This window comes from Aspergillus versicolor, assembly GCF_001890125.1.
Source record: "Aspergillus versicolor CBS 583.65 unplaced genomic scaffold ASPVEscaffold_9, whole genome shotgun sequence".
Classification (NCBI taxonomy): domain Eukaryota; kingdom Fungi; phylum Ascomycota; class Eurotiomycetes; order Eurotiales; family Aspergillaceae; genus Aspergillus; species Aspergillus versicolor.
In genome coordinates this window covers 438703-459822 of record NW_024467532.1, presented here as the reverse complement: position 1 = coordinate 459822, position 21120 = coordinate 438703, and the positions used below count along the sequence as shown (strand labels likewise).

Here is a 21120-nt window from a genome sequence, read left to right as displayed (position 1 = left end):
AGTGAGTGCCACAGCCCGCGATGTTTCCGACTCTGTGACACCGGGTCATGCTATTACATCACAGTGCATCACGCCTACTACTAGTGCAGTCTACCCCACATGGTAAACAAGAGAGACAGCGGGGACTGCCGACAAAGTAGCCGGGTGACTGTAATTGTATCATTGCATTGATATTATTATGTGGTACTCACTAGTACCTAGTGTCTCTGCCAAGGTGCAAGTTTAGATACAGCCTAGGCAAGAGTCAACGATTTTTCCGGTACGTCATTCAAGTTGGCACTGCATTCTGCATTCGCTGCTTGGCAGTGCCCTGCGCCGGCCGCCAAGCAAGCGTCGACTTTGCCGAGACTAGAGGTGGTATCCAGCCTGGGTGGCTGCGGACGCTATGGCTCAATGGGGTTTGACAAAGCGGGGGCGGAGGGAACTTGCCGGATTAAGAAGGGCGTGAGGCCTTTGAAGTCAGGTGGCGAGGATCGCTGATGTGTGCCAAGCCTAGGGACGAAAACAATGGAAACCTGATGTATTGCAAAGTTGGGAACTTGGGATCGATGATTACAGATGATGTTGGGTCGAGGTGATATGCAAATATGTTGATATCCGTCCTATTTTCGATTTGTGGACTATTCTATGCTATCCGTAACACATAACCCCATTAACAAGTGAAAGAATTTGCATGCAAAACCAGCAGGGATAAGGAAAGCAAAAGGCGAGCTGTGGCATCGGTAAACTAAAACACCATCGTATGAATAAGGGAAAAGAAAGACAGAGTGAGAAATCTATAATTGCTCCACAAACTGCCCAGCTGCTCTTCTGTTTCTACTACACCCAGTCAACGCCGGAGGGTGGGTATACTAGCGCTAATTATGAATTATTTTCGATTAAAGACCACCGCAGAGCTGCAAATTCGTTAGTAAAGTGATTCAACGCTCCAGGCGGCAGTGTAGTAAAACTTACAGTTTCCGCAATGATACCGGTGATCTGGTAAGGATCAGCGTTGGAAGCGGGACGGCGGTCCTCGAAGTAACCCTTGCCATCCTTGGCGACCTGGCGGGGAATACGAATTGAACCACCGCGGTCGGCAACGCCAAATGAGAACTTGTCGATGTTGCCGGTCTCGTGACGGCCAGTTAGACGCTCCTCATTGCCCTCACCGTAGACGGCAATGTGCTCAACGTGGCGGGCCTCGAGCTTCTTCATGTAAGATTCGATGGCCTTCATGCCACCATCAGCACGAGTAGCGTTGGTGGAGACGTTGGTGTGGAGTCCAGCTCCGTTCCATTCACCCTTGATGGGCTTGGGCTCAAAGGAAATCTTGACGCCGAATTCCTCGGCGACACGGTGAAGGAGGAAGCGGGACAACCAAAGGTGGTCGCCCATCTCAATACCAGCGCAAGGGCCGACCTGGTACTCCCATTGGGAAGGCATGACCTCGGCGTTGATACCGGAGATCTTGACACCAGCGTAGAGACAGGCACGGTAGTGGGCCTCGACGATGTCACGGCAGTAGACCTTGCCGGTACCGACACCACAGTAGTAAGGGCCCTGAGCACCGGGGAAACCGCCCTTCGGCCATCCGTAGGGCCAGCCATCGGGGCCAAGGAGAGTGTATTCTTGTTCCAGACCGAACCAGAATTCTTCCTTGGCATGCGTCTCCATCAGGCGGTTGCAGTCGTGACGGTAGTTGAACTTGTTGGGCGTGCCATCGGAGTCCCAGGTCTCACAGAGAACAAGGACGTTGTCGCCACGGCGGAAGGGATCGGGGTAGAGAGCACAAGGGCGAAGGTAGACATCTGAGTTGTCACCAGGGGCTTGAGCCGTTGATGAGCCGTCGAAGTTCCATTCTGGGAGCTCGTCGACGCCAGTGGGGACCTTGGAAAGAGTCTAAGCGTTCGTTAGCTTCTTGCTTGACAAGGGTGATCACGTGGTGCGGGTAGGTGCAGATGCAGGATTAGCGTGCGATATCAGGACCGTGCACAGGGCTTATCGGCACACGAAATTGCCTGAATCCATCGCACACCAAACTGCTTGCAACAGAAGAGTTGTTGGTTAAGGCATACCTTGGTTTTGCTGCGAGTGCCGCCGTTGGAGTCAATCCAGATGTACTCAGCCATGACGGCGCCCTTCTGGTCGAGGCTCATGTACTTCATAAGCTGCAGTGTAAAGTTAGTATATGTTCAAGATCCGACGAGGAGTCGGAAGAAGTGGCACGCACATTCTCCGTATTGGAGACGTTGGTACTTGATTCAGCCTAGAGGAGAGCAGCAGTTAGCATCAAATCCCAGGGTGTTTGTGTCGGGGCAGTCCATGACTCACCATAATGAAAGATGTGTGTGGAGGTGAGGAAATAGATTTCTTGGAATAAGGACTTCAAGAAGTCTCGATGAATGCACAGTCAAAGATAGACAGATGCGCACAACACGTAAAACTGCTGGTGGGCAAGAGCAAGAGAGAATGGGCGGACGGAGAGTTGATTTAATAGATGAGAGAGAGAGGATGAGAGATTGGAGGGGATAGAGAAGAAAAACCGGAGAATGAGATGCGAGTCACAATGGTTCTGTGGGTGGGGAGGGTTATTTAAATAATTCATTTCACTTTGCACCTTCTATTTTTTTGCCTCTTGCCGGTAATGCTGTATTGAAAATTACGGTCTCGGCTTCGTGGGGCGGTGCTGCTGCTCCCTGTTTTTGGCAGCCACCGGCGCATTTCAAACTCTCAGGCTTCTGGAATTCTTGCTCCCGTTTCTTTTGCTGCATTGCATGTGTTTCAAGAAAAAGGCGCAGCATTGTATGGAGCCTTCCCCCCGGCAAGGCTGCAGGGCGGTCCAGGGGCGACGCCATGTTTGGTCCATTTCGCAGAGACAAAGACAGTGATTCATTGTCAAAATAGCTTCACTGCGTCTGATTCTAGTAAGCCCTTCGACTGACCGTAGAATGTCGGTTAATGAAGAACATGGTATATGAAAAGATAGCATTCCTAACAAACTCAAGTCCATCCCGTCATCTACAAAAAATAAAGTAAAATAAAACGCGCATATCAGGCACAAACCAACCCAACCATCGGCTCGCAGGATACAAATCACAAAGCCGGCCTGGCCAGACTCGAGATATGACCGAGAAATATTAATCACCACGATTTCATTCGAACTGGCCTTCCCCGGATCCCTCCCCACGCGACGGTGATCAAATTCAGACACCCGAGAGGTTCTCAATCAATACCCCGGAGTCACAGCCGTCTGCTGACCATTGCGCAAAGGATGTTATCCGGTTCGTTGAGCCGCTGAGAGGACAGAGATAATGAGGCCGAAGCTGTTGGTAAATTGTATTATTCAAACCAGTCGCTCCCAGCCTGCATATCAGCTGCAGGTCGGGAGCCCTAGAGTATACTAGCGGGAGTATATGGTAGGGATATCACTTCCTTCCAGTGGCAGGCAGTGTCCAACAGTGTCCAAGCTCCAGACTCCCAATAGAACGTTGAACGACATGACATGTCGACTGCAATTCTGCTCCTGTGGCTTATCGTTGGAGAAACTCCAATACAATGACAGTGGACAGGTGCCCAGTCAGTCTTGGCTGCGCGATAAGTTAGCAATATCAACTTATCAGGCAGCCCCTCCACCCCGCCATGAAACCGATAAGTCGCGTAGGAGAGGACTGGCACTAGGTAGCGCGCTTGCCGATTGAATAACACTTGTCGAGTAGATTGAAGTCATTCAACTAAAACAGAAATTATATCCCGCAGTCATACTGACACTGGACCCAACATGAAAAAGATATCGGATCCATTTGACGCGAAACCAAGTGAAAGTTACACGGGCCTCGCGTAAAGCAGAAACCACGGCCCAGCCACTTGCGGTGACTAAGGATGATATCTGCCATGGACGTTGCCGGAGAGTTCCCCGAATCATCGAGAGCAGCTCGAAACAGAGTGGGTCGTGGCGAATCCGCTCACGTTCTGGAAATCCAAACGCGAGAGTCACCGCTGCTGGGAGTGCCCCGAGACCGGACCACGCCCGGGAGAACGAGAGTTTGGGCTTCTGAGAATCATATTATCATAGTGGCAACTGGCAGCAGAATACAACGAGTCATCGGGTCGATCTGAAAAGCCTCGATCCAGGGATCCTCGCAGCAAATAGCGACAAAGAACAAAGTCGGGAGAATCAGGAATCAGCTCGAATTCAACTGGCTGAGGCGCTTCCGCTTCCCCGTGTTTTCCTCTTCCCCATACCAGCCGAGCATGCGGATCCGGTTTGCAGTCCGGCGTAGCTCGTGCTTCACCCTGTGGTATCCTTGTCGCATCTTGAAGTCTTGATATCAGGCGCTGTTTAAGCAGATACCCAACCCGCTTGGCATGAAACCGCGCCAAGACGCCACTACGCTAATCCGGATAAGGTCATAGCCACCCTGCGGGCACCGATGGGGTCCCAACAAGTTGCGGTGAATTCATCATTGACGTTGGAAACCGAGACTTCGCCGTTGAGGAAACCGGTATAGAACAGACGAAAATCTCCAGATGATCAGGGTCAATCACAAGACGACGAGAAGAAGCAATTACAAACCTCCGACTCTCTATGGTCGAGCGCGATAATGAGAAATTGCATTCAGATAATGAATCGGCTCCCATAGGCAGATCTCCCGATCCCTTATCATTGCATTCTGATTGGCCCGATGCCGCTGGCCATGACACACCGCGCTGACTGCAACCGGACCGAATTACGCACCCAGCTGGGCTGCATTCAAAGAAACGCAATGAATATTACAGAGTAATAAGGTAAAAGCGCAAGTGAGAGGCCTCGCCACAAGAAACATAGGGAGGGTTCGAGAGAGCCTGCAAAAGCGATTATGCTATCTTGAAGTCACTAACAAATTGCAAGTGTAAGTGTTGGCGTCAAGACCGGCTGATCGGTTACTGATTAAGGCTATCGGTCGGTCGGTGCAGCTAAAAATTCCAACAATCAGCAGGGCGACAGAAGTTGGTGGTGTAATTATGGAAGTTGCAAATTTTCAAAGCCTGCTACCAAAAATAAAATAGCTCGCTAGGCCGCATTTAGGTAATCCCTGGGGAAACCCGTGGGCCTGAGAGTCAGGCAGGGGCAAGGTCTCACGTAAAAATAGATTGCAACTCACTCCGGTTGCCAGCAAGAACAACTGCTAAACCTGTCAGGAACTTCGGGAGTCACTCGCTGGCAGCGGGAGGAAAAATACCGCAGAGAAGGAGCAAAACAAATCATGCTCTGCACACAAGCAGGCGCTGCACAGACCGACCGAGACGAGTCTAGAAACACCGAGGGCAGTCAGGCTGCGCCTCAGGAACAGTAATTCGCGCAGCTGATCATGCGTTGTTGGGCTCTCCTGGAGTCCAGCAGGGCTGGAATTTTTGATGCGTTGTTTACCAGCTCGAATTCTTCAGATTGTTTAATTAAGTAATGTTAGCACAATGCAATAGAACGGCATCCCTTGCTGTATCAATGTACGAGGGCTATTTCGCGCCAATCTACGAAATACCTCGTCCTCGTCAAATACCTCATCCGAGGCATATCGGCTGGTCACCAGCTACAATTTTTGGTTTCAATACATTTCATTGCGAAATCTAAATTTCGTTGCTCAATGTAACTACCATGATTTCGAAGTATCCTGGATTCCACGATTATTGCCGCAGTTGCTCATTCCGTCTGTTTTTCATCGCCGCAATGTTGTGCTTCTAAGAGTAAATACCGGCAACGAGCATCCCGCCCAAGCTCTTTGATGTCCATGACCGTCCTCATACCTCCCATCATATAGGATGGGGCGTTGTCAGACTTAACTCCATGCAGGAACAGACGGCTATGCGGATCAACCGGGACCCTGGCCCGGGGCTGGGACGTGCTCTCCAAGCTCCAAGGACGACAATCAAAACCCCACGTGCGACCTAAGCGTATCACAAGCAACAGTGTTAGTGTGGTCTGTCCTTCTGGCTGAGATACCGGGAGGATCGTTTCTGACCCGGTGTTCACCGACAGGCTGGTCGGGTTAGGTCTCTCCACTCCGGCGCAGCTCTGCAGGTGTGCGTCGAACCAATCCCAATTTTAAGCGCGATACCCCAGAAAACCCTCACCCGCGGCTCTTCTGCTGACGTACCCATCGGAGGACCCATTCCACCAAGACGCCAATGTCTTGGGAGATCTCAAGCACATACGCCAGCTTGCTTCGCAGTTCGTTGGTCGACTCCGCGGTTGTCTGTCCGTCTGCATTAGCGTCGTCAAGAATGTTGTTCTCATCGCCCAGCAATCCTGTCACCTCCACCACAGAGATGCGTCCATTTATTCCAATTTCGAAACTGATTGAAGCCTTGGTGAGAGCAACGTCTTCAGATTTTGACTCCGCGGATGAAGGACGATCCACAGTAAATAGTAGCATAATCATCGGGGCTTGCCCAATGGTCCGCAATGTCACGTCCACTTTGAGATCGTCCGCGTCAACTTCGTCTGCTTGGCTCAAGCCCAGCAACGTATTGAGCTTCTTCATGTTGGAATTTTCATTGCTCAATAGAGTTACATCCCCGTTGCGTTCCGTCTTATATTCCTCTTCATCTGAATTCTTTTGGTCGTCTGATTTTGACGCCGGAGGGAATGTACCGCGGACTATATTTGCTAGGAGGGCATATTGTCGAAGAGTCTAAAGATCGCAAGTCAGTGATAAGTAGGCTACCAGCGCCGAGACTTAGGCTTACCGGAAGGATATCTGCGAGTTGCCGTGGGTGCGAGAACGGGATGTCTCTGAGTGTCCTTCCACCCGCAGATTCGAATGGTTGGAACGTGTAACTGTGCCAGTTCGTGCAAGGCTTACCCTCCTCATCAAGCGACGGTACGGATATCCTACTTCTCTTCCGGTCGATTTGGGTAGGGTCTTCTGGGCCGAGCGCTCCCGCAGCTGACAATGGGGACCAGCCCGGAGCCAATAACCCATCGTACGTTAGCATTTTGTAATCCTGCGGCATCTCTATATTTAGGTGTCGGTAGACCTGGTCCGCTACCATGAACGGTATATCAAGAGGTGGCTCCAGCCTAGCAACAAACCGACGGTTCGGAGAAGACGAGCCCAACATGCCAGAGTCGAGGTCCATATTCTCAGAAGACCCCTGGTTGCCGGTTAAAGTCGCTGGCGGGTCAGTCCAGTTGACTACCGTGACATCTGACTCCGGCGGGTTGGTTGACGATGACGCTTCGGCATCGTTATGAACCACAGTAAAAGCATCGGGCCCAATCCAGTCCTTGGATACGCGAAGAGATGGATACCCCTCCTCGCACTCGACCGTGATTCTCCAGTCTCCATTGGTATAATCCGGTGCCTCATTAGCGGGATATTCAGACGGGTTATCTATGGCCATTGCGTCGGAGGACTTTTGCTGCTTCGCGTCAAGGACTCGGGATCGGGGCACCCAGTAATCTAACCAAAGACCAATTCTGCCCCCTCTATGAAGGCTTGGCCTTCCCACATTTCCGCTGCAGAGATGTTCGTTGTCGCCGGAGTACTTGCGCTGGGTGCCTTCCTCGCTCCATAAGCGTTTCATACTCTCGTAGAGACCTTCGATGGCCTGAAAGCAGTTCACCTCCTCGCTAAGTTTGTCATGCCGGGCAAGCCATTGCAGGTTCTTATGAAAGTTATCCAGACTCTTCCAAGTACCCCGCTGACCATCTTGAGGTGTCTGTATCAAGTCGCGCTTCAAAACAGCAGTAGCCTCCTCACGACGTTCTCCTTCAGTAGCCTCCGGAGTGGCATATTTCAAGCTAACGTCCTTGACCACATTCTGTCCGCGGTGGAAATCAATTTCCAGATCAACGAAGTTGCCCGCAATGTTCAGATTATCGTCTTGCCAAATAGACTCGAACCGCTCGAGGTCACTTAATCGCTCGATTCCCTCTCTACACACCCCCCTGCCTGCTACACGCGATCGTAACAGCTGAACCACTTCGCTGATATGCCTCCTGCGCTCCTCATCGTTATCTCGGGCATTACCAAGCTTCAAGCCCGACATTCCCAACGCCTGGATATCGCTATCGTTCATCCCCGGTCCAACTAGTGCATCGTGAACGGCAGGAGATGGGCTGATTCCGGGATAGGCGCCGAGAAGCAGAGCGGAGGGTGAGCTGAATGAGATAGCATTATCATTGTCTGCGGTTACCCCGATGGGAGTAGCGTACTGCTGGGTTGAGGTGGGTTGGTTCAGTTGGCCATGTCCCGAAGCCGACGGGGTTCTCGTTGACGGTGATTTCAGTGATATCGTTCGGTTCATTGGACCACCGGACGGGCGAGGCGACGAGGTAAGGTGCGTAGGGGTTGCTCCTGGGTTCGGTTTAGAAGATGGGGTTGCCATGGTTGCGATTTCACGCGCAATAATATAAATGCCCTGTATTGAAAGCTTTCACCAAGCAAAGTTGATACCCAAGTCAGGCAAACAGCGAATACCTCTGTCCGGAGCAGCTGGGCAAGCTCATCTCAAACACCGCGGAAACGGGGACCAGTAAACACCACTCAATTTCCTCAGTTAAGAACCGATGTGTCGTCCAAGCGCTAAGGTAAAACAGAGAGTATCCAGAGTCATGAGCACCGTGTCTCCTACTGTATCAGAGAGTCCATCTTGCTCGTTCCCATAATAATGGTGAGGACTAAGGTAGAATAATGAACCGCCAATCGCTAGCTCCATCTGAAGACCCCGTCAAGCAGTGAGGTCACATGAGTTTGTCTTGTTTGTCTCTACGTCATCAAAAATAGTTGAGCTTCAGACATCAGGATACTTTCTAGTCGCTATTCAATTGAACAAACCCGTTGAAAAAAGAAGATGTGGGCGATCAGACCTCTCAGGCCCCTTTCTCGCCAGATCCCCAGGTGGACTCAGGTGCGATCTCTATCGACATTAGATGGACATCCTCACATCGTGAGTCGCTCAGAACCCCAACGTCCACTCTTGCTGATACAGTTTCCCAGTATGTATTCCCAAACAATGGGACTCACATTCTATCACTCCTGCCATCCGAACCGCCTAGTCCTGATCTATCCATTGGAATCACCTCAAAGCTTCCCCCCACCACAGACTCTTTTCGTGAAAATCCGAGGTTCCTCGAGATTCTGCAAGAGGTCCTGACTAAATATGGACACGAAGACCCCGACGCAATTTCGCAGGCCCAAGTGATGGCATCTACATCGGGCGCTAATATCGCATCGGGTGGTGTTCTCATGCCCGGCTCCCGTCCTCGGAAGCGCCGCGGCGATGCTGACATGACCAGCGGGGCTAGTGGACAAGGTGGTGCTGGATCTGCTGGGAGAGGAGGGTGGATACATCTGTCGGATCAGCGACGACCGCCTGAGTATGGGCGAATTCCATGGTAATTGCCCCTCGGAGATGGTTTTAGCAGGGTGCTAATGTGGACAGGCCTGAGGACATTTTTGGAAGCTTGGAAGTTGACGGTGACGGGGGGTTTGTGAGTGGTACTGGGAATTATCAAGCGAGTGGTATGGCATCTGTCTAGGGTAAAACTGCTCTCGACGCTGACGAGACCAGGAACTTATCGAATTGTCACACGGGATGGAATGTAAGTTGCCCCGCAGCCGTGCCTATTCCATACTGCTTGCTACTTTAGGGAAGCTAACAATTATGTAGCTTCGGTTTAAGCCCATTTCTGAGGGAAAAGCTGGTGCAGAGACTACGCGAGGAGGAATCACTGTAATACATGTCGTTGAAACCGTACTTGTACAATATTGTGAAATGTATAATACTCCGCCCTGCTGGACAGTTGGCATCAGAATCATCCAAACTCCTATCCCCAGGCTAAATTAAATCATCGCATCGTGAAACACGGATTTCCTATTTGGAAAAGAAATTGGTTATACGCTGGCTTCCAGCACTGGCCTTCTTTGGCTCCGGCTTCTTCGGTGGTTTCTTATTATGCGTCGCACTGCGCATTTGCTTATGTTTCGCAGGGGACTCCGCTTCTGAAGGCTTCGTTGGTGATGACGCAGGTGAATTCTGTGTTTTCTGTTTCTTGATGTCTTCGCCCGCCTCAATATGAGCTCCGTCTGAATGTTCCCTCTTAACTCCTGACACAGGTTTCGCCGTATCCTCCTTCTTTACTGGCGGCTCCTCACTTTTTCCCTTTATCGGCTCATGCTTCTTCTTCGCATTCGCAAAGAAATTGACAATGTTGTTCTTGTTTTCCTTGCTGTCAATAGGGACTATAAAGTCTGGTGAGTTATTCCCGACTTTGCCGACCTCTTTCGGGACCTGATAACACTCCAAATCGCCCTCATAAGGCTTCAAGGCCCCCTGTAGTTCTTTAGACCAGGTCGTCCGCTTAGGATCCAGCCAGGCATTCCAGGCTTCGCTATTTGGCTCCAGAATCACCGGCATCCGATCATGAAGCCAGCTCAGTGACTGACGGGCAGAGGTCGTGATGACCGTAAAAGTATAGAGATTATCCCCAGAGCCTTCCTCTCGATTAGTCCAGCAAAAAAAGAAAAAAATGCGTATATAAAAAAGTCCCACTATTGTGCTTACCCTCATATGTGACACAGTCCCAAAGCCCAGCAAGATACATCAAGTCCTCGTCCTTGCGCCGTGTATAATGCGGGATCTTTTCCTTCCCTCCAGGCCCCCTTTTTAGCCACTCGTAGTATCCCTGACATACAACAACACACCGCTTTTTTCGCTTCATAGACGTCCACATTCCGCGGTCTTCAATCAGTGAATCATCCCGGCAGTTGATGGTTCGCATGAGCGAGCCGTAGTCCGGCTGCCGCTTTGTCCAGAACGGAACAAGGCCCCATTTCATGCCTTGGAGCTTATATTGTATACGTGAATCCTTCTCCTGTGATGCAAGCTCAGTCGTGTCTGTTAGCTCTGCCTCTTTGTCAGGCTGAGCTTCAGCACTGTAGTTGGGGGTGTCGGCACGGTAGATGGCGCCGATGTTCCCGGGGGCAAAGTTATACGTCTCCCTTATCTCATCGTCCTCCGGCGCTTCGTCGACTGGCATTCCTTGCTCTTGAAGCCGACGGCGGACGAAGTTCATGCGCTGTGTCTTGTTAGATGGATGGTCTTGTGGAGTACTCGGGGGGGGACATACAACGCCAAGGGCGTAGCGACCACACATGGTTTACAGTCTCGACGTTTGATAAATGCAAATTATAATTCGTTGGCAAATTAAATCAGAGTAAAAATCAGTATTCAAAAATAAAAGATGATTGAACGAAGCGGATGGCGATGTTGAGAGAGGTAGGCAGTAGTAGATCGGAGCTCCTGGTGCCTTGGACGTCATCGCCAATCGGCTCCGCTCTCATAAATTCTTTCGCCAACACCATCCATCCTGCATTGAACACATATCAGAGCAACCCCAGATTCGCCCTTCTCAGAAACAATAACCCTCTATGACACAGTACACATCAGCAGAAAACACTTTACATCTCCCATAATGCTCAGCGCAGCAGCAGCTCGCCGCACAGGCAGCGTCTTCATCCGAACACCCACCTCCCTCTCCTCACGCACCATTGCATTCTCAACGCGCCCGCGCCCGCTACAGCATCTACCAAAGTCAAATGCTTCAATCGCATACAATCATCTCCGATCCTCACCTCCCACCTTCACCCGCCATGTCCTCAACCCCTCCCACCAAACGCGATCCCTCTCCTACTTGCAGCGCACGAGACTCGGCCTCCGACAGGCGTCGAAAGGAATCTGGCGCAAGAACCCCGTCCTCCTACCCTTCGCCATCGTGTCAGTCATTGGTGCGACGTTGTTCTTCGCCTACATCGCCTACATCGAGGTGACGCAAAACGCACCCCAGTACCACAAGTTCCCGCCGACAGTTGCAAACGAACTACGCAAGGCAGTATACTACACGGATGTAGTCCTGGACCCGCAGCACGCGCTGAAATATTACAAATCGGCTTTGAAAGCTGCGCTCGAAGTTGGCATGCATCCTTACTCGGATGAGGTGGTTGGAATTAAACTGCAGGTTGCGAAGATGTTAGAGCAGGCGGGGATGGCAAAACCAGCCATTGACCTGTTGGAGCGGACAAAGGCGGAGTTGTTAGCTTGGGTTGATACCGGGCGAAAAGCAGCTGCGGAAAAGAAGGAAAACGAGGAAAAGCACAAGAAGACGGCCGAAGAATCAGCTAAGGCAAAGCTCGACAAGACCAAGGCTGAGAATGCCGTACAAACGAAACTCGAGATCAACAACCAGCAAATTATAGACACATATGAGGAAATTAAACGGCGCGAGGAATACGATGAGCAGCAGCGCGACAAGGCTATGAAGAAGGCCGTTGGTATCTGTATAAAGATAGCGGATCTCTACGACAGCGATTTCATACAGGACCCCAAGAAGGCCGAGGCCGCTCAGGAGGCAGCCGTCGAACTTAGCCTGAAGGAGCTTGCGTACCGCCAGGGCTCGGGCCTTCCTGTTAATGGCAGCTCCGGCGGTGATGATGAGAAAATCGCCTGGCTGACCCGGACAGATGTTGTGATTGCTCTTGTCGAACTAGCCCAGACCTACTTTGCCTCGGACAACAAGGCGGATCTTTCCATCCCTCTCTTTCTACGTGCTTTGGAAATCCTCCGCCAGGAAGAAGGACCCAACCCAACCTGTAGACAGGTGATGCTTATAGGCGACGTTGCTGCCGCAATGGGTGGTCGAGCCCAACTACCATTCCGGGTTGAAGACCCAGAGGCTGCTCGCGCGCAGACCATCGACAATGCCAGGCAGTGGGCGGCGAAGGCTCTCGAAATTAATGAGAGGATCCCTGAAGGTGAAAAGGACGAGGGTTGCTATGTATCCTGTGTCCACGTGAAGTATACTCTCGGCGAGTTTGCGGAGCAGCAAGGGAAGCTGAAGGAGGCTAAGAAGTGGTATAGACAGGCACTAGATGGCGCCAAAGACTATGCTCAGCGGGCGGCCGATGACCCCGAAAGTGGTGATCTAGTTGCTCTGTTGGAGGCTTCTTTGGCAAGAGTGTCGAAGAAATAAACGAAGGGGCTGTTCGGTGTAACCTTCTATGACATTGTACAATAATATATATCATCACCGGGTACATTTGAAGAGCATGATTCGCCCAAATAAACAATTCAAGACATGGAAAAACTACTTTTTATCTACGGTACCCCTTTATATAGAGACATCAGCAAGGCTTCGCCCCTCGGACAACGAAATTTCAAGAAATTTTTATGCCTTTTTTAGATGGTATTACAATATTGCGCGCCGTCCATCACGAGAACCCAGGCTTCAGATTTAAGAGGGGGTTGAATCAAGTAAGCTAGGTAGACATGTTCGAAAACCTCTAGATTCTTTGTAACCTTAGGTATGGGAACCCGCGAGGTGCTTCATTGCTCATGGCTCATACAATCCCAACCAATAATGCCTGCCCGAATTTTTGGAGGGGGTAGAAAAAAGGAGATGATAAAAAAAATTTGATATCAAACAAAAGCTTTAAGAGGCTTTATCTTTGTTCTTCTTCATTCTCTCAAACTCACTCGCTTAGTCCTCACATTTATTTTGTCTCATTACCCTAACTCTCCAATCTACGCCCTCGACATGACGCCCCAAGCGCGGATCTTGTTGTCAGTGTAACCAGCGAACAGAGTCTGGCCATCAGCGGACCAGGCGAGAGAGACACACTCGGGCTCGCGGCTCTTCTTGCCCTTCTCGATGTACTCGGGCTTGAGCTCATCAACCTTGCTCTTCTTCTCGAGGTCGAAGATGGTGATGCTGCTGGCGGTAGCAGCGCAGAGCCAGTAGCGGTTGGGGGAGAAGACAAGGGCGTGGATCTCGTCACCGGCGTGGAGGGAGTAGAGGTGCTTGGACTCGTTGAGATCCCAGAGCATGGTGACACCGTCCTTGCCACCAGAGGCGCAGAGAGAGCCATCAGGGGAGATGGTGACGGTGTTGATGTAGCCAGAGTGACCAATGTGGTCAGTCTGGAGACGGCAGGAAGCGAGCTCCCAGACCTATTGATTTCGTTAGCTGCGGTCTCTCTTGAATATTGATATAAATCTCAAGACGAAACACAAATAGCAAAAACCGAAATTGGCGTGTCCATCAGGCATATGGTGATTTTTTGTCTCATGGCCAAACAGGCTCTGAAGTAGCAAATACGTAGAAAATGCAAACATCATTTGGACGGACTGAACGCAATGTGTACAGAGGAAAATTTCGAAAACGTACCTTGACAAGCTTGTCCCAGCCAGCGGAGACGATGACGGGGTTCTGGGGGTTGGGGCTGAAGCGCACGCAGGACACCCACTCGGTGTGGCCCTTGTCGGTGATGGTGTACTTGCAGTCTCCCAGGGTGTTCCAGAGCTTGATGGTGCGGTCACGGGATCCGGAAACGATCTGGCGGTTGTCGGCGGAGAAGGAAACGGAGAGGACATCGTTGGTGTGGCCGACGAATGTCCGGGTGGTCTGACCGGAGGAGAGCTCCCACAGGCGGAGAGACTTGTCCCAAGAGGAGGACAGAGCGTAGGCACCGTCGGAGGAGATAACCTATATCCAAACGCACGTATCAGCCAACCTCATCCCAATTTTGCACTCTTTGATTTTCGCCAACCCCCCGCTCTATGGCATTCTTCGGGTTTCGTGTATTTTCTAGGATGGATATCGGAGACATACACAGTCGGAGACGATGTGGGAGTGGCCCTCAAGAGAGCGCTTGGGGTAACCGTATGCCTGCTCGTCGCGGGTAAGGTTCCAGATGATCAGAGTCTTATCGCGACTGCCAGAGAGCAGCATGTTGGGGCTATAAAAAAGATTTCAGTCAGAACCATTGTCCATATTCAACCAACGAAAAGATGTATTCAAAGGATATACGAGAATACACACGAGGTCGTATGTAGACCCATGTACCCATTCCATCCATGTGCAAATCATCGATAGGTGCCCTTACTTCTCCAGAGAGGTAGCCAGGGAAGTAACCCAGCCATTGTGACCCTCAAGGGTGCCGCGAAGGACCAGCTGCTCAGCCATGATCGGAGTCTGGGGGGACGATGGAAGGGGCCGCGAGAGGTGAGAGGAGAATGAACGCGGGCGGAGCAATTGTCGTAGACTCTGCGCTGGAGGTAAAATCACAGCTTTCGAAGATGGAGGAGCAGAGAGCCACACGGGAAGCCCTAACGTAACGAGCTTACCGCTGCCGCTGAATGTGTGGGCCGCGAACCCTAAAGCTAAGCGAGTCACGTGACTATTTATACAAGGAGCATGCATACAATGCAGACAGCTGCAGTACGAACCCAAGGGACGGAGTACGCATATTACTTTAAAGCCTACAGTACTACGTACTTGACATGCTAATAAGTCATGTTCAATTATACAAGCACTTCTATATAAACGGAATTTTACCGGTCCTTCCGCAAACCAGCCAGAAAAGATATTGTACAAAGTATCAGGCTCAAGCGCTCTTAGTTCTCAGGCCTCAAACTTTCAGTTGTTGAAGATCTGGACGTTAGGCATCCTATTGAGGCCCGGGCCTTGCCCGCCGGTCTTCTTGGCCTTCGCCGCATGGAAACCAGTCGCACTGTTGTCCCGCACATGCTGTCTCAGCAGCGTCAAGACGTTCGACTCTACCCACCGTGATGGCACTGGTCGGTATGCAGCTTTAAAGGCACCGACAGTTTGCTTCCACTCGCCGCTCTTGGCGCCAGTACGATGCCATGTGTCGGTCAGAGTGTCTTCGGCTACATCTGCCGCAGCATCCCTCTCCTCAGGTGGGTCTTGGGTCGCCCAGTAATAGATATCCCAATCATTCTCGTCCAGGAATCGGTCAAACTCTTGAAGCTGCTCTTTGTTCATGTCGGCCAAATAGACGTCAGCAAATGTAGAGAGAAGCAGGTCTGACTCGAGAATTCCTCGCTTTCGGCTCTGATCTATATAGTAACAAGAGAGTTAGCGTTGCGCACTGCATTCAAGACAAGACAATCATTCAAAACAAGACAAGCATTCAAAGATGTGGAATTACTAACAAAGCAGCCGAGCTCTCATGGTCGAAACATCCTCTCCAGTCCGGCGGAGCGGCTCAACCTTGAACGTAATGCCTTCCATCTCACCAACTCCAAGCTCCGGCTTTTGCGCGCCGGGTTCCTGTCTTCCACCCGTGAAGTGCTCAACCTTTCCGGGGTACGTGTCCACAGGCTTGTATTTCGGGTCAACCGAGTTTAAAAGCTCCGGGGGCGATGGCTTCTTGCCGACATTGGGGAAGTCCTTGGTCATGGTTGAGGTTGTATTCGGGACGACCGGGTTCGGCGGCTTCTCCATCTGGTTTGCGCGGTGCTGTGGCACTGTTGACTGAGCTCTGTCATTCTCATTCTTGCTGTCTTGCGGACGAACTGCCGAGCTTCCGAACGAACGGGTCGCCAGTCTCGTGAATGAGAGAGGTGATGTTGATGGCCGCGCGAGGCGGTGGACTAAGCGGGCTGTAGACATTGTAGCTCTGTATTTGGGTATTAGAGGGTATTGCTTTGGAGAATTGAAGAGCAAAATGGAAAGATTCGTTGAAGATGAGCTTGGGGTTGAAGCGAAATGATTGTTATGCGGGATTGACATCATCCGAGGCACCCATTCCGTTGAGTTTGTCATGTTTGCAGCGTTCAAACACCAACCGGAGGGATGGATTTCAAACCATGACACCAGCCCAGAATTGGACTGATATGTCGTTCAGTGAAGGGTTTGAAAGTGTTTAAAGGCCGAGTCGACCGAAATACCCATATTCTGGTTGGATGCCACCAGTTATGCAGACTAATCGCTACGTCGCTTGCAACTCTACAGAGCCATGTGAAACTAGAGCACCTACAAATCTCATGTATAGTGTCATAATAATAATCATAAGTATTTGAATAGTATACCGTGAAATATCCGAGACCACATAAGGTGGAAAGCACGCAGTAAATGCATTGAGACTCCATGTTTGTCGTAAGTATAGAAACCACACCTCGCGCCTGTCTCCTACGCAAAACGTGGAATATCGAAGAAATGAGATTAAATGAGATGCTTGGACCTATAAGACGGTTATTAGTATTGAATTTGAAGTGTAATGCGCCGAGCCGAAGTAAAAACATACCGGAAGTAAGCCCTCAGGTAGATAACCTGCCAAACACCAAGTCCAATCAACATGCCCATTGTGCCGAACGCGAACCACTTCACACGCTCGTTGGTGCTCTCGTTGGTGTCCCGGAGCTTGTGCTCACGGGCACGGAGGTATTCCATCTCGCTGACAACTTCAGCGACGATTTCTTCAATACGGCGGAGGTCAGTTTCGATCGGCTTAAGTTTCTCTTGAGCCTGGATGCTTGACCAGTCACGAGCATCGGCACCAATATCAACGTCAAGTTCAATTGTTCGGTGGGGGTTCGCAACAGCCCCTATTTTCACATCGATTAGCACTGAGGAAAGATTGAAGACATTGCATGTAGGCGCAGGTCGAACTTACGGCGGGAAACGAGGGCGTTCTCGAAGCAAACGTCGAAGGTGGTGTCTCCAGCAGACGTGAAAGCCTGGCGAGTCTCGCCAACAACATCCTTTGGCCGTCCGTGGTCATTGCCCATTGCATCCTTGATCTGTTCCAAGAGTACTGTTAGCATGGGGCTGCTTCAGTAAACCATATATGCATCATCCCGTCGACGGGGAAGCCCGCATCCAATCCTCTCAGCCCACATAATTATCTCCAGGGTCGAGTTCTCACGTACATGCATGTTGACCATCTGTCCATCGCCCCTCTCGCCACTCACGATAGCCGTAACGACGACAAGCTGGTCCTTGAGCACGAAGTTGCGTATACATCTCTCACCCTTCCCAGCCACAATATCGAACTTGAGAGCGGAAGAGACTTGCACCAAAAGGAGGAAAAGAAGCCCGAGGGCCGACCTCATTGTCAGTCGGGAATACCCCATCGTGAAGCGAGGGGTTGTCGTGGTGGTTGATTGAGGGTCTTCAATGGGGAGCTGAGGCCGAGTGAAAGCTGTCCATACACACTACTGCATTCCGATTATTGATGCCACGCACGCCGCGTCCAGCAGGCTCGGCGGAATAATGTTCCGGTTCCGCGGCTTATAGTACAACTCCCCACGTTCACTTAATTATCATTTGGTGTTTAATGAAATCAATGTAATTTTAGAGAGTGATTGAACGATACAGAATGAGACATGCTCATAAATTTGGGCTGTTCTACCTAAATCGGGTCCAAATAGATGAGGGTGGAATAAACGAAGCATATGCTATATTTGAACACTGGACTCAAAACACGCTAAAATGGGTATGCTAAAACAAACAATGTGCATATTTACAATGTCCAACCGGAGTTTCAGTTGCAGTTCTTACAGTGAGCCCATAGAAGAGGCAGCCCGCCCCGACCCTAGGCTAGTTCCCATTGCGGCAGGCGACTTCTGATCGCCATGGCTGTCTCCAATGTTTTCTCGCGGGCGGTCCCAAGTGCGAATGTGACCTTTTCATTTTCAGTTAGTTAATGTAGCATAGAAATAGGAGCTTACTACACATACCTTCGAGGGAAGACGTCATTATTGTGTCCTCCTGGAAGCCTAACCAACAGATAGGGTCTTCACCAACAGATTTGGACTACCTAAATGTTAGATTATTTGCGCACCAACAATCGAGGGAAATAACGAACCATAATCGGGGGTAGCAAAGCAGTTCGCGACCTAGATTCCACAGGGTGCTGTACTGGTTGATCAGATGTAGTATCAGTTTCACCAGTTCGCTGAGAGTCTGATCTTATCCGAGTTCCTGAGATGTCGGCTATGTGGCGGTTCAGCTGCTGAGGATTTGTCGCAACTAGACTCGTTCGGTTGCGAGCGCTAACTTGATGATGCTACAGACCAGATGTTAGACAACGAATCTATCTAGTTGAAAATGGAACTTGATGAACATACCACTTTCGGTCGGTGGATCATGCCAACGCTGAAATCCCAGAGCAATAGGTTGCAGTCATCGCCAACGCTACCGATTCTATATGTCCGCTCATCACAACGCCAAGGATCAAAAGCGACAGCGGAGACCCACGAATCGTGACCTTGGCACCGCGCAACTATCTTGCGTTCCGGTAGAGACCATATGGTGACTAGATCGTCCTGGCCACCAGTAACAATATACTTTCCATCTGGCGACCAGCAGACACAAGTAAATCCTCCATAATAACCCCGGAAAACATCCAAGACCCTGAATATTCCGTTAGCTCAATCCGTAGAGGGCATTTCTTAGCGAAAGCGCAATAAGCTTACTCTTCTTGGAGGTAGTTCATTAGCCGCAAAGATCCATCTTCCAGTACAATCGCCAAGTGTTTGTGGTCTGGGGAGAAGGCAAACTGAGTAATCTTCTGATTCGCCAACTTCCAGACTGCAACTGGGTTTGTTTTCTGGTTCTTGGAGTTGACAGACTTCGACACCTGTAGGGACCAGTTGGATGATTTCACTGATTCCGTCGATTGTTCTGGCAGCTCTGGCGCAAAAAGAGCATCATCCTTCTCCTTGTCGTACACCACCAGTTGACCATTTTCGTGTGCTGCTATAAACAAATTTTCTGACCCAGGGACCCATTTGATGTGTGTCACTGGGGAGTTATTGATGACCCCATTTTTGTTGATCCGCGCATACTTCTGAGATATTGGTTCGTACCAGAAGATGTCTCCGGCCGACGACCCCATGGCCACATCAATATGCGCCGCACTTTTGGTTACTTCGTTGACATCGTGACTTATCATATGTGCCTTCGTGAACAGAATCTTGGACAGCGGTTCGTCCTTGTGCTTCGAACTGAGATCTAGCCATTGGAAAGCTCGGTTAATGTTCGCAAAGGCAAACAGTCCTTCCGGATCGCGGTCATTCAAACGTTTCGTATTGGCCTCGTGGATAATGACCCGGGATACAAATGAGGAGCTGCTCTTAATGATGTTGTTTTTGGGTTTCCGCTTCTTCGAAGGATCCTTTACAGGCGGAGCCGCCAAAGCACTATTGCCATCTCCGAAAGGGCGTGCGGTAACAGTCAATTTCGCTGGAAAGGCAGTCTTGTTTCGAGGACCAATGCTAACTAACGATAGTTTGACACCGGACGTGGGAGGATTGGGATTGGTTGCGAGTGGGTTCGGGTTTATGATCGGCGCTTCAGAGGGATGCGGGGGAGGGGTAGCTAGGTGCAAGTCGTCCTGAAGTTGGTACGTTCCTGTACAGAAGTCTAACGTTAGAAAGACCATATACCAGCGGGGAAAACAAAAAGCAAAAATGCCAAGCAGATGTCTGGTTACATTGCGGACCGGAATCCACGCCCGATTGCAAAATACAGGACGTACCTTCTCCAACCTGCAGCGGACAACCCTTCTCTGGGTGTGTAATGATGTTGTTGGTTTCCACGATTGGAACTGCCATTCCGTTCGATGCCCCGGCTGCGTAGGCAACCGGGACGGTATAGCGAGGCGGAGGTGGGGGAAGGACACTATAAACACAGAGTCAACATATGAATACCCCAAAACCGCTTAACACCGGCGATTACGGCAGTTGATCTAAACGAAGACATGATGTGCGATCCGAAACTGCTCCAGGTGCCGTCGTGGTGTCTGCAATATAAGGGATACCAATCATCACTTACAACATTGTGGCGTGATAAGCGATAAAGGTTGCGTCGAACAGATAGCGCGAAGCAGCCTGACTAGTTGAAATTTCCCTGAAAAAGGATCACTTGAACGTTTCTTGCTATCTCCAGCTAAAATTGCGCCGTAATCAATTGGGGCAGCGCGACGGTTTTGGCCGACGAAGGAAGGACGAATGGCTGGCGCCGCCTGTTGAGTTCTCCAACTGCTCGCCAGAAGGCACACTGGAATCTCACCGTAAGCCTGGACGGGGTCAGAAATCACGAGCGAACGAGGTCGGGGCGCCGAGGTTTCTGAATGATGGTACAGCAACACGGAACGAGAGGGAGGAAGGGAGTGTAAGGTGTTCGAAAGCGCAGGAATAGGAGAGGGGAAGCCGTGCTCTCGAGATCTTCGCTAACAACCGGCGGAATTCTGGGGAACTTTGCTGGTGTGGCTGGTTGGTGGAACTCCGACGGGCGTGGGGCAAGCTAAGAACGACTCCAGCATTCGATGGACATGACAGACGGAAAATAGA

The 21120-nt window shown here is 50.7% G+C and overlaps 7 protein-coding genes across 7 annotated transcripts; 2 read left to right on the top strand and 5 right to left on the bottom strand.

Annotated features, from left to right (window-relative positions):
* Window positions 1-805: 805 nt before the first annotated feature.
* glnA (glutamate--ammonia ligase) lies at window positions 806-2508 on the bottom strand. The gene is made up of 5 exons (XM_040813193.1): window positions 2314-2508; window positions 2213-2248; window positions 2058-2150; window positions 955-1881; window positions 806-896 (listed from the first exon to the last, which is right to left on the bottom strand). The coding sequence occupies exons 1-5, from the start codon at window positions 2314-2316 to the stop codon at window positions 879-881; spliced, it is 1077 nt and encodes a 358-aa protein (XP_040671279.1). The 5' UTR covers window positions 2317-2508; the 3' UTR covers window positions 806-878.
* Window positions 2509-6086: 3578 nt separating this feature from the next.
* Window positions 6087-8349, bottom strand: ASPVEDRAFT_138602 (RNA polymerase II mediator complex middle subunit MED1; the record flags this gene model as incomplete). Its single annotated transcript, XM_040807509.1, has 2 exons — window positions 6087-6650; window positions 6706-8349. The coding sequence occupies 2 exons, from the start codon at window positions 8347-8349 to the stop codon at window positions 6087-6089; spliced, it is 2208 nt and encodes a 735-aa protein (XP_040671278.1).
* A 441-nt stretch (window positions 8350-8790) lies between these two features.
* Window positions 8791-9832, top strand: ASPVEDRAFT_45039 (uncharacterized protein). Its single transcript, XM_040813191.1, has 5 exons — window positions 8791-8910; window positions 8961-9358; window positions 9406-9485; window positions 9535-9565; window positions 9634-9832. The coding sequence occupies exons 1-5, from the start codon at window positions 8815-8817 to the stop codon at window positions 9698-9700; spliced, it is 672 nt and encodes a 223-aa protein (XP_040671277.1). The 5' UTR covers window positions 8791-8814; the 3' UTR covers window positions 9701-9832.
* On the bottom strand, window positions 9702-11239 carry ASPVEDRAFT_198722 (SOS response-associated peptidase). The gene is made up of 3 exons (XM_040809260.1): window positions 11093-11239; window positions 10528-11041; window positions 9702-10457 (listed from the first exon to the last, which is right to left on the bottom strand). The coding sequence occupies exons 1-3, from the start codon at window positions 11117-11119 to the stop codon at window positions 9838-9840; spliced, it is 1161 nt and encodes a 386-aa protein (XP_040671276.1). The 5' UTR covers window positions 11120-11239; the 3' UTR covers window positions 9702-9837.
* Window positions 11240-11437: 198 nt separating this feature from the next.
* Window positions 11438-12991, top strand: ASPVEDRAFT_86858 (TPR domain protein; the record flags this gene model as incomplete). Its single annotated transcript, XM_040817926.1, has 1 exon — window positions 11438-12991. One exon carries the CDS (start codon window positions 11438-11440, stop codon window positions 12989-12991), a length of 1554 nt encoding a protein of 517 aa, XP_040671275.1.
* A 551-nt stretch (window positions 12992-13542) lies between these two features.
* On the bottom strand, window positions 13543-17877 carry cpcB (40S ribosomal RACK1 domain-containing protein; the record flags this gene model as incomplete). The annotated part of the gene is made up of 9 exons (XM_040815068.1): window positions 13543-13968; window positions 14186-14503; window positions 14630-14756; window positions 14904-14992; window positions 15458-15879; window positions 15976-16322; window positions 17070-17370; window positions 17439-17565; window positions 17695-17877. 9 exons carry the CDS (start codon window positions 17875-17877, stop codon window positions 13543-13545), a joined length of 2340 nt encoding a protein of 779 aa, XP_040671274.1.
* Window positions 17878-18321: 444 nt separating this feature from the next.
* ASPVEDRAFT_86854 (WD40 repeat domain-containing protein) lies at window positions 18322-20530 on the bottom strand (the record flags this gene model as incomplete). The annotated part of the gene is made up of 7 exons (XM_040817925.1): window positions 18322-18449; window positions 18505-18580; window positions 18633-18833; window positions 18895-19180; window positions 19243-20179; window positions 20307-20449; window positions 20487-20530. The coding sequence occupies 7 exons, from the start codon at window positions 20528-20530 to the stop codon at window positions 18322-18324; spliced, it is 1815 nt and encodes a 604-aa protein (XP_040671273.1).
* Between the last annotated feature and the right edge of the window lie 590 nt (window positions 20531-21120).

What these genes read in the sequence shown, in the direction of transcription:
- glnA (XM_040813193.1), bottom strand. An exon ending in ACGTCTCCAATACGGAGAAT is followed by an intron (nt 2,151 to 2,212) that starts GTGCGTGCCACT and finishes TTTACACTGCAG; the next exon opens with CTTATGAAGTACATGAGCCT. An exon ending in GCACTCGCAGCAAAACCAAG is followed by an intron (nt 1,882 to 2,057) that starts GTATGCCTTAAC and finishes ACGAACGCTTAG; the next exon opens with ACTCTTTCCAAGGTCCCCAC.
- ASPVEDRAFT_45039 (XM_040813191.1), top strand. Translation starts at nt 8,815, where the DNA reads ATGTGGGCGATCAGACCTCTCAGGCCCCTTTCTCGCCAGATCCCCAGG. An exon ending in TAGATGGACATCCTCACATC is followed by an intron (nt 8,911 to 8,960) that starts GTGAGTCGCTCA and finishes ACAGTTTCCCAG; the next exon opens with TATGTATTCCCAAACAATGG. An exon ending in GAGTATGGGCGAATTCCATG is followed by an intron (nt 9,359 to 9,405) that starts GTAATTGCCCCT and finishes TAATGTGGACAG; the next exon opens with GCCTGAGGACATTTTTGGAA.
- ASPVEDRAFT_198722 (XM_040809260.1), bottom strand. Translation starts at nt 11,119, where the DNA reads ATGTGTGGTCGCTACGCCCTTGGCGTT. An exon ending in GTCGCTACGCCCTTGGCGTT is followed by an intron (nt 11,042 to 11,092) that starts GTATGTCCCCCC and finishes AACAAGACACAG; the next exon opens with CGCATGAACTTCGTCCGCCG. An exon ending in GGACTGTGTCACATATGAGG is followed by an intron (nt 10,458 to 10,527) that starts GTAAGCACAATA and finishes ATCGAGAGGAAG; the next exon opens with GCTCTGGGGATAATCTCTAT.